Raw genomic sequence first — 16,182 nt, forward strand, 5'->3', positions numbered from 1 at the left:
GTTTTTGTGTTTGTATTTGTATACCTCATTTGACATGATGCAACTTTATTTTCCCAGCTTAAACCAATCAGAATGAAAAATCCGAACATTTATAAATGTAGTATGTGGACTTTTGCCCTAATTGTCTATTATTTCTACTTCAAATTACAATATTTTTTGTAACTTGGTCAGAAACAATGAAGAATGGGCTATTCCAGTTAAAATCCCCATTCCCCCTGTGGAAGATTTTGGAAATATATTCAACAGGAGGAGTATGTTTTTCAATTGTAATTGTGACACGATCTGGTCCATGGGGGCCAAAGGAGGCATTTTTGACAATTGAGTTACTATAATTATTACATTATACTTGCAATTGGCTTTCATTTACTGAAAACACCAAAGGCCTAGCATACTTGGTTATGAAATTTTTGATGTCTATTTTCTTATGTATTTTATTGTTTTACTCCTTATTTTTACCTATATCTTAGTTTCAAATTTGCCGCCTTTGGCCTCCATGGACCAGATCGTGTCACAATTGGTCAGGGTTAATCTTTTTGAAACCCATACTCCCCCTGTATTATGGCTTTACCTCTATCTTCCACAATTGGAGTGAGTATTTCAAATGGAAGTTACCCAATTGTCTATTCTATTTGAAACTCATACTCCCTCTGTGGAAGACTAAATCTTCCACAGGGGTAGTGTGGATTTTAAATGGAATAGCCCAATCTACACTTTTTCCAAATATGCCACAGGCCGAACATCTCTCTGTACTACCCACCATTCCACAAAGACACCTGGATGGTGGCTCTGACCTGCATACACTGATGATAAGCTCTGCATTAACCTTAACCCTTTCATACATTCCTATATCAAAGCAGCCAATCAGATAAACGGTTAAAAAGTATGCGGAGTGCATTGATTGTGTATAATGGCACTCCGTGTACTACGCGCAGTGTGTTCACCTAGTGATAATTTTGTTATTAAAACTGCAAAGATCATGTTTTTTTCTTGTGTAAGAAATAGGTTAATAAATGAGTGTCATTTGTTGGTTGAGAAATTGTACAAAATAATGCACTTGTACTGAGATATTGACGCGGCTAATGCGCAAGCCCTGAAGACACATCAACATCTCAGTACGCGTAAACTGGGCTCAAAAAGAAACTTATGAGTTTTCACATGGTCATATCTTGAAAATCTGTCCATCAAAATGTACCAAAATTACACACAGGATTACTTCAATACTCTAGTCTAATGACATGTCTATAAATAAGTGGTTACCTTACTGACACAACTGAAAAATGCACTGACATGGAACTGCTTGCTGTATCACATGTCACAGCCTAGACATTCCAACAACATAGTTTAAGGGATGAGCCTATAGGAATAACGACCAAACAAAGAAATTCTTGTTTATGCCGTAATATTGTAGTCTTTCAACCCTTTCACAACTTCAGCTGTGTAACTTACAAAAATTCCCGCTAAAAAGTGGTTCTTTTAATTTTAGAAAATACATTAATAATAGCATTGGACTTTTCGTACTGATCGTACTATAAGTGACCACCAGCCTATAATGTTCTGATCACATTATAGACTGGGATTACATGCATGACATGTGACGTCATTGCCAGGCAATTGGTCTCTATTGTTCCTTGCCCGGAAATGCCCACGCAGTCAGGGACCGTGCTTTTAAAACGCCCGCCAGATCACAATAAGGCCATTGAACTGTGTAGTGGCCATACGTACTCGCTGAAGTATAACGGTAGCACGTTCCCTTACCGACTCATTATTAATGTGTGGAAACGGGTCAGGGACGGCATTCTGATCATTCTAATCCTTTTCTTTTGAGGTCAATAGATAAAAGAAAGGCCTTGAACACAGGTGCGGGGTTGTAGATAATATTTAATCATCAAAGCTGCTGGCATAAGAAATTTCGAGGAGGCAGCGCTTGTTATTTCTTGTAAACACAATCTAATGTGGTACTCACTACATGTAGAAGGCCGGGCAGGTCTGCAAATTAGTGCATGAAGCTAGTAAAGATATAGCTTCATGTTCAGTTTAATCAATTAAAATACTATGGCTGGATAACAAAAAAATCGCGAGGCATTCTTTCTTGTTATGGACGACAAGTATTATTTTTTATATTATTATGACAAAATCCAGTCCCTTCTCAATTGAATAGGCTCCGAGATTTGACTTTCCTTTCCAAAAATAAATTATATGGCCTAGAGGACATGATATAATCTAAACCCATATTCGGTATCCAGAAACCTTCACAGTCCGAGCGGCGCTTGCACTCGCATCGCATTAAACTAGGCAAAGTTCGCTAAACTGAGGCCTGCTTCAATTGCCAACCTTTATCGAGGGGCGAGTTTGAGGTTTCATAGTCATCTATTACCTATACCATTTTCCCCCGATGTGGCAGTGACGTCAACGCGTGGAAACGGCTGTTTCGCTCGCGCATCTATACGGCGTCTTTAAGCGCGTGCGTATGTACACCAGAGCTTTGATCAAACTCTAGCGAATGAGGTCGCACCTAATAAAATTCGTACAGTACTGACGTGACGTCACTGCCACATCAGGGTGAAAATGGTATTGAACATCGCAAACCAGGCAAATTTGTCATAGGTTTGAATAGCTAGTAGAAAAACCGTGAATATCGTGTCAGAAAGTCTCACACATGTTAGTATAACCTTGTCGTTAATGTGACACCGAATGCAGCGCCATTTTTGGAATATATCATACATTGTGTGGACAAATATTTGGTCAAATGTAGGCTAAGTAGGCCTAAATCATGAAAATCGCTTAATCGGAATGATACCAACCAGCAACGGACATCGAGACAACACTACGTGAGAAGTTTGAGGTAAGTAAATCTTTTCCTTGTTATAAAAAACAAGGAAAAAGCAGTCATTTTATCACAACGCGATATATTAACAAAGTACATTTTGAGAGGGCCTACGCTGGTTCTTTTGATTCTAGTTCAAAATCTGTTCATCACCTGCAGTCCAATTTGGTATCTATGTTTTCATCAAAGTCTTGGGAACTAATGTGGATGGTATTTTGGTTAATGCATAATGTATAAGTTAAAACCGCGAAGAGTAATAGCAACAATAACTATCTACATTCCAAGCGGAAACGCTTTTCAAAAACATACCACCTTTTTTCGGGCAATCGCTGAAACCGAAATATGAAATTCCAGGCCATCTGTAAAAAAAGTGCGTGGGCGGAAATGACCATGAACTTGGGTCACCGAAACAAATGTTTATATTGGTGTCAGGCCTTTCATAGTGATACAACAATTAGCCCCTAATAATGGCTTTCATTTGAACCGTTATTTGTTAAACTGCGATTTTTACTTTTTGAGAAATCAATGAACGTATCAAAAAACTTTTCGAAAGTCGATTTAAAATTGCCTAACCCGTTAAGGCATGTGAAGAAGTCAAAACAAATGGTGGTATTCATTGGGGGCACAAGGGCTTATATGTGTCTGTGTTCGCCTATGTCGGGCTGTGTTTAGGTTTGTTGGGTACAAGTTTTATTTTTGTGAGGCAATCCTGAGACAGGAAAGTCCACATTGCTGTTGCAATTGCTTTAGACATGGGCTGTAACATGTGGTCCAAGAAGCTGTTCCATGTCAGTGCATTTTGCTGTTGTGCCAGTTGGACAACTGCTTGGTTACTGAAATGTGTTTAGAGTAGAGTATTGAAGTATTCCTGTGTGTAATTTTGGTTCATTTTGATGTACAGGATTTTAAGATATTGTTAAAAATTATAAGTTTCTTTTTGAGCCCAGATTAATATTTTTATGTTTAACATTTATTTAACTACTTCTTAAGTGACATTTATCTCAAAAACTGGCTCAGTCTAGCTCAAACAAATGTAGATGCTGGTTGAGTAGGATGAATATCACTTACAATACACTGACATACATGATGTACTGAACATGAAGAGTATTGTGGGATAGGCTTTTACGACGGGAGTTCATAACAATTGGTAAGTTTTTAGCGGGTTCGCCGTCGGACAAGTTCAGAACTGCCAAGCTTTCGTCAGGAGTAGCTCTGACCTCAGGATAGTACCTAAGAATGAGACATGTAGGCTGCCCTTGCCTACTGGTGGCTCTGAAAAGAGCCGTTCAACAGAAGAGCCTTGTCAACAGAAAACAAGCAGACCTCGCCTATCTGCTAATGTAATAGGTTTGGTGGCTCTCAAAACAGCCGTTCTCTGTAGACTGCCCCTTGCCAACAGAGAACATTGGTGTCAAAAGAGTTAGTGACTAGATTTCTTTGTTTTTCAATGCTGAAAAAAAAGGGACGCGGAGTAAACAAAAAAACAAACAGCAAGCATAATTATACACACCAGTCTCCCTATTCCAGAAAAATACAACACTATTTTTTTTAAATGAAACATAGCTCAATCGTAGTCATTCATTTGGTACTAACTAATGATAAAAGAAAAAGTTTTTACTAATTTTACTAATTTCTTGAAAAAAGAGCCAAAAACGTGCATTTTCGGCATATTTTCTAACAATCGAGTCACAAAAATCAAAGACTTGAAACAAATCTTAAGCATTCAAAATCTTGAGTATATGCCGAAATTTTGCTCATTTTTTTTTTCACTTTTTTGTGTTACTTTAATTAAATGCATTGGTTAAAAGAATGAAACATTGATGTCTTTACCAAAAATGACTTTGGGCTTGATTGTCACAGCATACTAAAAACACCCTAAAAAGTAGTAAAAACCCATGTTTTTGGCCCTACATGTATTTCCAAAAATTGACCCAAGTTTTAAAATTTGACTTTTATTGCCAGTTAGGATTAACTCCCTTAAAGAGGCGTGATCCGATTTGTTCATGTTCTGTTTTCTTACATTACGGCCTTCCATCAAAATTATATACCTTGTGAAAATCCCCACTTTCATAAACAGTAAGAATCAGCGAGTTCACCGAAGCAAATCGTGACCGTTTTATTTTTTATTTTTTAGGCTGAAAAGTGTACAGGCTGTAGCGGTTCCGACGGGCCTGTACACGCTGTTTATTTCTAACGTTTTGTCCAGTTTCATGGCTGAATGTTTGATGGCCTTTTGGCTAGTTGGAGTCTGCATCAACTTTGCAAATGTTGCGATGTTTTGCCGCTCAAGTAATATAAATGGGAATGTAGTGCACATTTCTGTACTGTGTGAATATTTATTATAACTCTTTTAGAGCTAAATAGGAAAATATGATAACGTGTGAGGGTTAAAAAAAAGCCAGGGTAGTGAGGAAGGTCTTTACTTGGTTTTCAAAAACATCTTTATTGAGAATGTACTCCTTTTTAATAAAATCATTTAATCTTTTCGAGCTTCAATATTAGAGGTGATGCGTACATTGTCCTGATAAGGCCCCCCTTTCAGCAATCAGCATCGTGTGCTGTAATCATGTATAAATATGCTTTATAATTATAATTATACCCAGGGGGGCCACTGTTCATTGACCAGGCATGCGTGGCCAAAGATTCAAGTAAAAAGGGTTTTTTTTTCATGATCAGGCATTAAGTTATTTTACGTATCGTCAGGGGCGGACTGGCCACTGTGGCGTTGTGGCGATCGCCACATGGGCCGCTTGGTTCTGGGCCGCTCAGGGCCGGTTGCTCAAAAAGAAGAGAAAAAGAAAGAAAAAGGAAAAGAAAGGAGAATGGGAGAAAAAAAGAAAAAGAGAGAAAAGGAAAAAGAGGAGAAAGAAAGGGAAAATAGAAGAAAAGGGGAGAGAATGAGTATCTTAAGACATAGGCCCAAGGGCCTGAGGCATAGGTCCGAGCCTGTGTGAGCCGAAGGCGTAAGGCCTAAGACATAGGCCCTAGGGCTTAAGGTATAGGCCCTAACACTAAGCTATTATAGGCCGGCCACTAGTACACCGTCGCGGCATCACCTACAAATGGCCTTTTGAATCAATTCTCTAGAAAGTAAACACAGCAAAAGGCCAATACTCCAGATGCGATACAGTAAAATTTTTAAATTTTAAGCCAACAGCAAAATATTGGGCTGGCTGTCAATGGAATATTGGTAGGCCTATTTCATTGCGGCTGCGGAATGAGGCTAGGGCCGGTATGGGCATTTGGAGCTATTTGGTATTAGGCAGACATAGGAGAAAGAAAGGAAAAGAGAAGAAAGGAGGGGGATCATTGAGGGGGATGAGTAATATAAGGGCCTAGGCCTACACAGTGTGCCCGCTGTTTGTCTGCATAGTGATAGGGCCTAAGGCCTGTAGAAATAGGGGGCTGATAGGCCTACAGGCACTCGACTTTCGAAGTGACGGGGATGTGCGGACATGGGACACCAGTTTGAAACTATACATGCTATAGGGGTCTTTTGGTGAGAGCTTCGACGCCATATAACCAAGCCAAGGGGTCATTTAGTAAGGAGGCCTCAAAAGGGGATTCTTTCAGTGAGACTGGGTCAAAACTTGGGTCAAAATATAAAAGTTAACAAATGTTTGATAATTGTTTTTCAAAAGTCATCAAAATGGGATTTTTTTGAGAAACAATGGTGAAAGACTACCAGAAATTTGTCACAAATTTTTTACAAAGGGAGGTCTTTTTGTGACAGTCAAAGAAAAAATAGGGGTCATTGAGTGAGGAGTTCAGTAATTCAGTAAAATAAAAAAGTGGTCATTGAGTGAGAGGGAGTTGAAAAATGGGGGTTAATGTGAGTTGTGGCCGCACTGCACGCACATCGCTTCACTCATTTTTAGTGAGTGCCCCCCCCCCCCACCCGGCCTTTGGACCACCATCAGCTGTCAAAACTACGGCTAGACCATCATTCGAAAACCTCTGGGCTGGGGTGCTCCTTGTAATGCAGGGATTACATTACATAATACTTACAGCCACATACTCGGTTCAATACTCAAACCAATTTCTTTCCCTTTTGATGTTTCAACTCATAGGCGTAGATCCCGGGGGATGGGGGATAAATCCTAATATTTTAAAAGGGGGATGGTCCATACAAGCCCCCCATGATGACACCTGTAAGCCTATGTGAGTTTCTGACCAAATCAATCTCATATTTGGCCATTTTAGCCTAAAAAGTGTCAATTTTTTCGCGCTTCGCGCGTATTTATTCCACTGTATCATCACCAGTTTAGCTTCAATATGCCAAAAATGTCTGTGCGTTTCGCGCGCATTTGTACAATAAACTTATAATGTCGCCAAAAGGCCGTGCTATTTCAAGAATATTTTTCCAACCCCAATGTCAAAAACAAATCTACGCCACAAATTTTTGCCAAAGCTCACTACCATTCGCTAGATGCTGTGAACTACCAAATCGCAATAGTTTAAAAAAGTTGCTATTAACCTTTACCCAGTAGGCCTAAACAATTTTTAGCATTTGTCTTTTAATGATTGAATATACTCACGATATGATAACACAGTTCTGCAAAGATGTAATTCTATAAATGTGTACAAATGAGTCCAAACATAAAACATGCACACTATATAGCCACTTATAAATTGAATAACTGTTGGTTTGATCTTGATTATTGCAAGTGAGTGACAATGGATAAAGAATATTTCAAGTCTGATACAAATGGAATTTGGCTTCAGAAATCGTTGTCAAATCCGGGCTTCCTGACCCCCTAGAATAGCTAAAACCCTTAGTTGTCCGGGGCTTCGCCCCTGACCCCCTGACCAGGGGCTTTGCCCTGGATTCCTACCAGGGCCCTTACGCGGGCCCCTGGACCCCATAAAGCTAGTCGCTACGCTCGCTTCGCTCGCTGCGCTCTATTTGAGTAATAGGGCCGGTCTTAATAAATTTGCCACGGCCGCCTAAAACCACCAGTCCGCCCCTGCGTATCGTGATAGGGTATCTAAAACAAGCAAATTTAAAAAAAAGGGTATATGCCTTTGACAAAAATCACAGTGTTTGGGGTCCTTTGAAACAAATGTAGCATGGAATAAAGGTTAAAAGTTATGAACTTTTGAATTTGTGTTTTCCCAGTTGTTATGAAGGGTTTTAGAGTCAAAAATGACTGATTTACTTGTTTCTAATGGGGGCAAAAATAGTGTCAATACTTTTTTAGGGTATAAAATTGCACTTGTTTAGGGGTGCATTTTCAGACATCGTAAATACTTGTTTAGGATGCTATTTTGGGACTTCGTGGCCACGCATGATACCCCCTTGTCAATGACCAGTGCCCCTCCCCAGTAATTATATATTGTAGTATATATTATTCAGTTGGGTTAAGAAATTCTTTGTTTCCTAGTGTCATATCTCATAACTAGTTGCAGTCCCTTTTAATTAGTATCGGGTTACTTATTTCTGGAACTACGACTGAGGTTGTACCACCCCCTAATATTTTTATCTGTCATAATAAAACGCGCGTGCTTACGCCCAAATGACCTTAGCTAATCGTAGATCCATCCTTTGCGCTCATTTTAGTGATAAAATTGTAAACCCAGCACTTTACCCGAGGGAAGGACCGGCCATCAAAAATGACCATGGGGGTATGCGGCCCACCATTGGTTTGTACAGTAAAATCCATGATTTTTGTTTCGCTCTTGTCAAATTATTTCAAGAGCTCCTGACTTTTTACTTTTTAGTTAGCTTGAAATTGTTATTTCCTAGCTTTTATATTTAGGAGAAAATTTGGTGAAATCGCATGTTCGTGGAATTTTTGCCTATTCTTTTGTACACAACAAGAATGGGAACCAGAATTTCCCAAATTTAAATGGCCGCGCGCTGACATTATGACATCATAGCGACATTACGTGGGAAATGTTTGTACTTATTTTGGTATCACTGAATAGAGGAGACCCATAGCTATACATTGATACCACATATAACGTTTACACTTGAAAATTAGGGGTTGCATACCGAATTGTCTTCAATACTAATGTGAAAATTTAATGTTTTACGAATATCTTTTAAATAGTTGTGAGGTTTATAGGTGTAACGGGTATTTTATGGCCTTTTTAAATTAATTGTTGTTAAGATTTCAGTCATAAATGGATTGTTATGCAAATTAGCATATATAGAGGGCAGCTATCCATGTAGGCTAAATTCCATGCAGGCTACACTCTCCCCTACTACAAGAAAATGGCGTCCCGACATTTAGTGCTCTCGAATCGGACTGGGCCAGTTTGATTTCGTGGGCTCGTTGAAGTAACTTCTGGGTGAATTCTTGTAGTTTTGCACCAGGTTAAAACTGAGCTAAGTACCACTTTGAGAACGAGAAATTCCCATATGGTTGATCTGGACCACTTTTGCATGGGGAACAAGAATTTGTTGGGTAAAAAGCCCGTAACCTGAGAACATTTCCATTTAGGGGCATATTTAACCAGATTTTGGATTTTTATTGATAGCAATAATGTACTACTATAAGTCAGGTTATTAATATGAAGGTAACAGGAGGTCACAGCTGGGGCGCCTTTTTCAAAATCAATAAAAAACATATAATGGTTAAATTAGTCACTTAAGTGGTATACTTCATCAGATTCTGGATGTTGTTATTGATAGCGGTAAAGCATAGGCCAGATTGTTAATACTAAGGTAATAGGATGTCACAGGCGAGGGTGTTTTTTTTTAAATGACCGACAAAATTGAAGGAAAGTATGATATCAACGAAAAAGCGGCAGGAAATTTACTTATTAAGTTGAAAAAAGTAATAGTTGTCTTTGACTTTTTGAACTTATAATGAAGTACTTCACCGTGGTAAAGGTAGATTCTGATTTAAAATGGCGGCAATGATGACTACCAGAATTGGCTTTATGTATTAAAGAATACCCAAAAGCAGCTTGTAACTAGAATGCCGCAAAAGTGTTGGTTACAGTGTTAAATTGTCTGTTTTTGCATGGTTTTACTGATGCATTTCTCTTTGTTTTAATCCTCAGGATCACTCAAATCGCTATTTTCTGAAAAATCTTCATAGTCATTCTCTACCAATAGTTCTTGGACGTCCTCTGGCATTACCGTTTTAACCAATTTAGGTTCCATGTTTTCATTCCACCCATTGTCAACAATGTTTCCACCATCGTATACAGTGACATCTGCTGCTCTCCACTCTCTTGCAATGAAATTTGCGTGAAGGATATGAAGCGCCAGCGCCTGCTTACATGGTGGTAGTAAGGATATATCTGCAATATTTTTATCTTTTGAAAACTTTCGATCAAAGATATCGTGTCTTGCTTCGTTGCGATCTTTGTCCTTCACTCTAGCTAGCTCTTTGCATATTCTGACGGAAAATCTAATACTCCAATATTGCAGAATGAAAAACTGCGAAAAAAAAACTGAGTTGTAATCATTGTCAGGGAATGCGTGAAATTCAATCAGGGATGACTTCTGAGCTGCTGTTAAGTCAATATCGCTCAATTTAAAGGCCTTCGTGTCACAAAACAAGATGCTATTTTGATTCCCGATCTTAGCAGTAATCAGGAAGTAGATGACACAAAGGTCATCTCGCACCCGGGCGAGGGTATAGCAATCATCCGTTCACATTCGGGAGACATAGACATTGCTTTATCCCATTTCATTCATGATGGAGACAGAGTAATTCTGGACACAAACACTGGCAAATACAGGAAGGCATTGGAGTATTAGATTTTCCGTCAGAAAGTTTATGCAGCCAGTACAGATCCCTGAGGAACCCCGTTGTTAAGGCGGCGAAGTATGCTTTGCTGTCCGTCGCTGGTCTTCAGTACGAAGCTCCGGTTTGAGATCAGGTTCAGGATGTAATGAACCATACGTCTGTCCGGTATCATGCGAAGTAGCTTTTATATTTCGCAATTAAAGACAAAATTGTCAGGTATGACCATTTGTGCCCAGTCTCATTGGGACAAGGAGTTTGCTCTGGGCAGTGACAGTTATGTCATTGAAGAATTATTCTTATGGAAGATTAATGTTAAGAGTCTTAACATGAGAAATGTGTTCGATTATTCTATACCACAGGTATTGGTATATACAGATGCCAGCAGCACTGGTTGCGGATCGTGGGCGAGCTGTGCAGGTATGAAGTGCAATAAAATTATAAACTAATAAAATTAACTAAAGGGAGTAGCACTGGCACTCCTAGCATTTTGTCCTAATTTAAATGGAAAATGTGTCAAAGTGTTTTCTGACAATCAAGGAGTGGAGTCAATCATCAAGAAAGGTTGTATGAAGTTAGACCTCCAAATGTTGAGTATGGAGATTGATTCGTTTTGCCGTAACATGAAAATATCCTTGAAAGTTCAATGGGTTCCTAGACAGGAAAATTTCGAAGATTATGATAACTGGGGTGTGTCCAGTACATTCTTTTCATTCATAAATAACTTGTGGGGACCACATACGGTGGACAGGTTTGCAGATAACGTTAATGCAAACTTATCAAATTGTCAAGCACATGAAAGTTTTCAAGGCTAGAGGTTCCTTGGTTATTCCCGCATGGCCATCCTTACCTTTTTGGCCTCTTCTGTTTTCTAAATCCAGTTCATTCGCAAGTATCGTTGTCAAAGTTCTCAGATTTTCGGACACTCAGAGTATTTTTATACAAGGTAGAAACAGAAATTCCATTTTTGGAACTCCAAAATTCCATAACGATGTATTGTGTGTGAGGTTAGATGGGAATATAGCCGGGGAATATAGGTTAGTTATGTTACCCACAAGGGTAACATTTCAGCTCAGTGGAGCTTTTTTAGAGTGTGACACATCACTGGATGTAATTACGAATAAATTGAGACACTGGACGATTATAAATTATAGTGGTGTTGAACAGAGGAATATTGTGATCACTGGATCGTTTCCTTATTATGAGAGTTATAGAGGTTTTGGAGATCAAGACTCACTGGGGCTAATGAGTAGTGTGTATATTTTATTTCATGTTGTATTTTTCAGAGATAGAGTGTTCCAGAACACGTTAACCAGAGTTTAACAAGCCTCTAGAGCAGAAAATATCATCAAGAAAATATACAAGAACTCACTAGCAGCGTGGGAAGTTTGGTGCAGATTAAATAGGGTATCGCCTACTTCTCCCAGCAATTTGGAATTGTCAAGGTACTTTATTGTTATGTTCAATAGTGATGCTCCGTATAGCAGAATGGAAGCAGCATTTTATGCTATAAAATGGAAGATTGATTGTTTGCCAAATATGGTTAGTCAAAACCCATGTGATTCTAAGTTCATACATCTTTTATTGGAAGGTCTCAAGAGGATCTTGGCTAAACCAGGAAGGAGCCTATTACTCCGGATATTTTACATTCTATAGTGGTCAAATTTGGAAGTGGGGATTTGAAATGTACTAGGCTTTGTTCCATGTTTCTATTAGCATTTGCAGCTTTTCTAAGGTATGAAGAACTTGATAATTTAAAAGTGTGTGATGTGGATGTATGCGTTATTCTCACATTAAGGTATTCATTGAAAAGAGTAAGACTGATGACCAACTTAGGGAAGGTGCCTGGGTAGTGGTGGGAGCAACTGGTAAATCTACATGCCCTGTTTCGATGCTTCAGAAGTATTTGGTGTGCGCAGGTATTAACGATCCAAACTCGAAAGAGTTCTTGTTTAGGCCAGTTGTTCTCCTCAAATCTCAAAATAAATATGTGTTGCGTTCAGGGAAATTATCATATACTAGATGTAGTGAAATTCTTAAAGAAGCTTTAGATTCTAGCAAATTTGCTTTGCACAGTTTGCGTGCAGGAGGTGCCACATCGGCAGCGGAGATCGGTGTGCCAGACAGATTGTTCAAGAGACATGGACGTTGGAAGTCTGATTCTTCCAAGGATAGGTATGTCAAGGAGTCTTTGAGTAACAAATTAGTAGTGTCCATGAACTTAGGTATTTAAAAGTAAATGAGTTAAATAGTTGCTTGTGTGTAAATGTGTTTACAGGTTCACAAAATATGTAGGAGCTATGAGCATGTAGTAGAGTAATTTATTAATAGGATATTAATGTAGGTTAAGTTGTTAGTAAACTCAACCCAGAAAGTATCGAAACGATTATAGATGGTCAGATATATCGGGAACTGAAATATGTGGTCAGTGTTGTGGTGCGAGAGGGTGTGTGTGTGAGTGCGTGTTGGTAAGTAGAGGGCGAAATAAATAGGAAAGCCTTTATTTCCGGTTGAGCGTGAGCGAATTAGGAAATAATGTTGTTTCCTATTGGTTGAGACCGGTTGGGTTGCCAGTTTGCAAAGGAAGGATGGAAAAGGGTGGGGCGAAGGGTTCCACAGGTGAGCCATTGACCGTTTTCGCATCAGCCTGCGTGGACGTGTTTCAGCTGCTTTATTTACATAAGGTTCTAACTAGGTAGAACGTTTTTTCTTTACAGATGACGTTGGAGAAGAGCTAACTAGCATATTTTATATTAGAATATATCTACAGGCAGGATCAAGGTATTGGATGAAGACTGGGCGCAGGTAAAGTATTTGGGCGGCCACCGGGCAGCAAAGTGTTGGCGTTTCACCGAGACAGTCCAACATCAGCTTAGGCGCCCTCAAGCTAGTACACCATTCAGTGTTCATCGCGAAGAACGGTGCTACCCCAAGGTCAGTGTTGTGGTGCGTGAGCGTGTGCGAATTAGGAAATAATGGATGTGAGGCTTTTGTAGATCGAAATTATAACTTAATTAGAGCGTATTTCATAATTTTTCAGCCTCCTTCTTCTGGTCGACAAGAATTCCTGTGCGACAACTAGACACAGTTTAAAGCACCAGTGTTCCACATTGGTAAGTTTTATGCCAGTTCATTTTAAACTTCCAACTTCGAAACTGCCTGTGTAATTTTTAGCAATGGCCAATGCTGGTCACAATCAGTTGTAGTCTAATTCTACCTAAAAGCGGGCCACGTTATTACATTGCATTGCATCGTAATTTCATTTGTGTCCATGCAAATTATGTTTACACAACATATACTCACGTGTTTTCAAGCAAATTCGCCGATAATAGGCGATCAAAAGCGATCGGATTGTTACAAAAGTACAGATCGCATTAAGCTAATTACTTCATATGAGATGATCTTTGGAAAAATACGGCATAAATTGTCATGGTGCTTGCGGAGTGCCATGCAGTAAAATACTAAGACGTTTCGGCAATTCATGATTGACAACTAAAAATCGGCGTGTCGTTCGTATCCTCCGCTGTCAATTTCTTATCCACTCACTAGTCCTCACAAAAGCTTTGTGTTGATTACGTAATATATGGAGGCAAATTGCCATAAGTACAATGAAATAATGAGTAGGGCGGGCTCCGGGGCGGGTTTCTTCTTCGTCTTACGTAACAGTATTGTTCTCCAAACAAAACCCGGAAGCTTGTTGTCTGGCGCTCTAGCTGAAATACAGCAAGATAGTGTAAGATCGTAAATGTAAACCTGTATTTTAGCTAGAGTATCTTGAGCTTGTCACAATCCTCATGATACATGAACAGTGGTGAAGATATGGATGGGTGAAACAAACAAGTTGACAATATTAATACGTAACAGATACTATGATATAATTGATATCAGCTTATTAATATTATTCTTTTTTGTTACTGGGTGAGTCAATAAAGTCACAACTCAAGTTAGCGGGTACATCTTGCTCGAGAAGTCTAGACACGAATTTGCTCATCGATAGCTACACATTCAAGGCTAGAGACCTTGTATTCAAAATTTAGTCGGATTCGCTGAAGCATGACACCATTGTAAAGCAGTGGAAGTTCAGAAATAAACACAGTCGATCATGAATGATGGGTGATCGCATCAATAATGTTCCTAAATTTACTCAAAAGATCATAAAGGCGCAGGATTGGTCATTGCACAAATAGCATTCAATTGCAAGAAAGTGTGCAATTTGTATAAATAGCACAAATAGCCAGTTGCTTAAGCAATTTTTAAAAATTGCATAAATAGCCACTAGTTGCAATTGATGCAATCTATGTCGGTCAAATTGTATAAATAGCCACAGGTGTTGCAATTTGTGTGATTTATGTCAGTAAATTGCACGAATAGCCTGCAGTTGCAAAAAAGTGTGTAAATAGCCACGTATGTCAGCACTTTTTACAAATTGCATAAATAGCCACAGGTGTTGCAATTTGTGCCATTTATGTCAGTCAATTGCACGAATAGCCTACAGCAAATTGCACGAATAGCCTACAGCAAATTGCAAATTGCATTTGCCCCCTCATGCCCCCCCTCCTTTATCTCTGGTAAGGTGAGCACTAATATGTGACCGTACAGCACGAATGAGCCGTAAATGTCCTCAATTGTATTCTGAGTTACAGTGTAAAATGGGCATGAAGGTCGTATTCATAGGTACCTCAATTTGGTGCTACGTGTACCTCATTTAATGAGATACACGTAGCACCAAATTGAGGTACCTATGAATATGACCTTCATGCCCATTTTACACTGTAACTCAGAATACAATTGAGGACATTTACGGCTCATTCGTGCTGTACGGTCACATATAGTGATAGCTATAGGCCCGGTCACACTATGACGAATAGGAGTAAACGGCAAGCGACGTTAAGCTGCGAATTGCAATTTTGAATTTACCGTCACTCATCGTGTGTTGCCGTTAGTTGTCGCTGACCGCAGACGGTCGAAATTATTCGCCGCGTCCGTCGGCAAATTTTCAACATGTTGAACATTTTGTGACGGCAAAAGAAGTAGTTGTGATTCCGTTCAGATTTCATTGGAGACCGCAACCCTCATTTCTTTGACGTTTCCATACCGTGCGAAGCCGTCTTTAGTCGTTTTGACTTTTGAGGTCGTCACATTTTCGTTGGTAGTCGTTGTCAACGACCATTGACGAAGAAACAACGGCACGTGACGTCACATCTCGAACCCTGACGACAGATTGTGGCAAGTAACGAAATTGTAACGATCTTGGTGCGACAGTGACTTGACAATTTTGTCCGGAGGGTGACGGATGTTGACTGTTGATGGCGGGTCGTTTGCGAGTACCTGCGGCATTGAAACGGTGGTCTGCGATGGGTTACGATTTCTAAACGATGGTCCACGATTTTAAACTTTTTGTGCGATTTTTGACATTTTTGACGTCAGTTCGAGTTCAATAGATAGACTGTCCGGCACGCTTAATTTCTTTCTGCAACCATAATGGGCCGCAATATATCACTAACCGCATAGTCCGAGGCAAGGTTCATTATTGTCATGGGTTAGGGTCTTATGGTTAGGGTTAGGGTAAGGGTTAGGGGTTAGATAGGGGTTAGGGTTAGGGTTAGGGTTAGGGTTAGGGTTTAGGGTTAGGGTTTAGGGTTAGGGTTAGGGTAA

General features: G+C 39.5%; 1 protein-coding gene across 1 annotated transcript; it reads left to right on the plus strand.

Moving 5' to 3' along the window:
* The first annotated feature begins 10,479 nt into the window (after positions 1 to 10,479).
* On the plus strand, positions 10,480 to 12,760 carry LOC140139037 (integrase/recombinase xerD homolog). The gene is given in 5 exon segments (XM_072160821.1): positions 10,480 to 10,490; positions 10,890 to 10,947; positions 11,893 to 12,142; positions 12,145 to 12,305; positions 12,308 to 12,760. Coding segments are annotated over 5 exon segments (933 nt in total).
* Positions 12,761 to 16,182: the final 3,422 nt, after the last annotated feature.

The sequence above is a fragment of the Amphiura filiformis genome, chromosome 2 (assembly GCF_039555335.1).
Source record: "Amphiura filiformis chromosome 2, Afil_fr2py, whole genome shotgun sequence".
Taxonomy (NCBI): Eukaryota; Metazoa; Echinodermata; class Ophiuroidea; order Amphilepidida; family Amphiuridae; genus Amphiura; species Amphiura filiformis.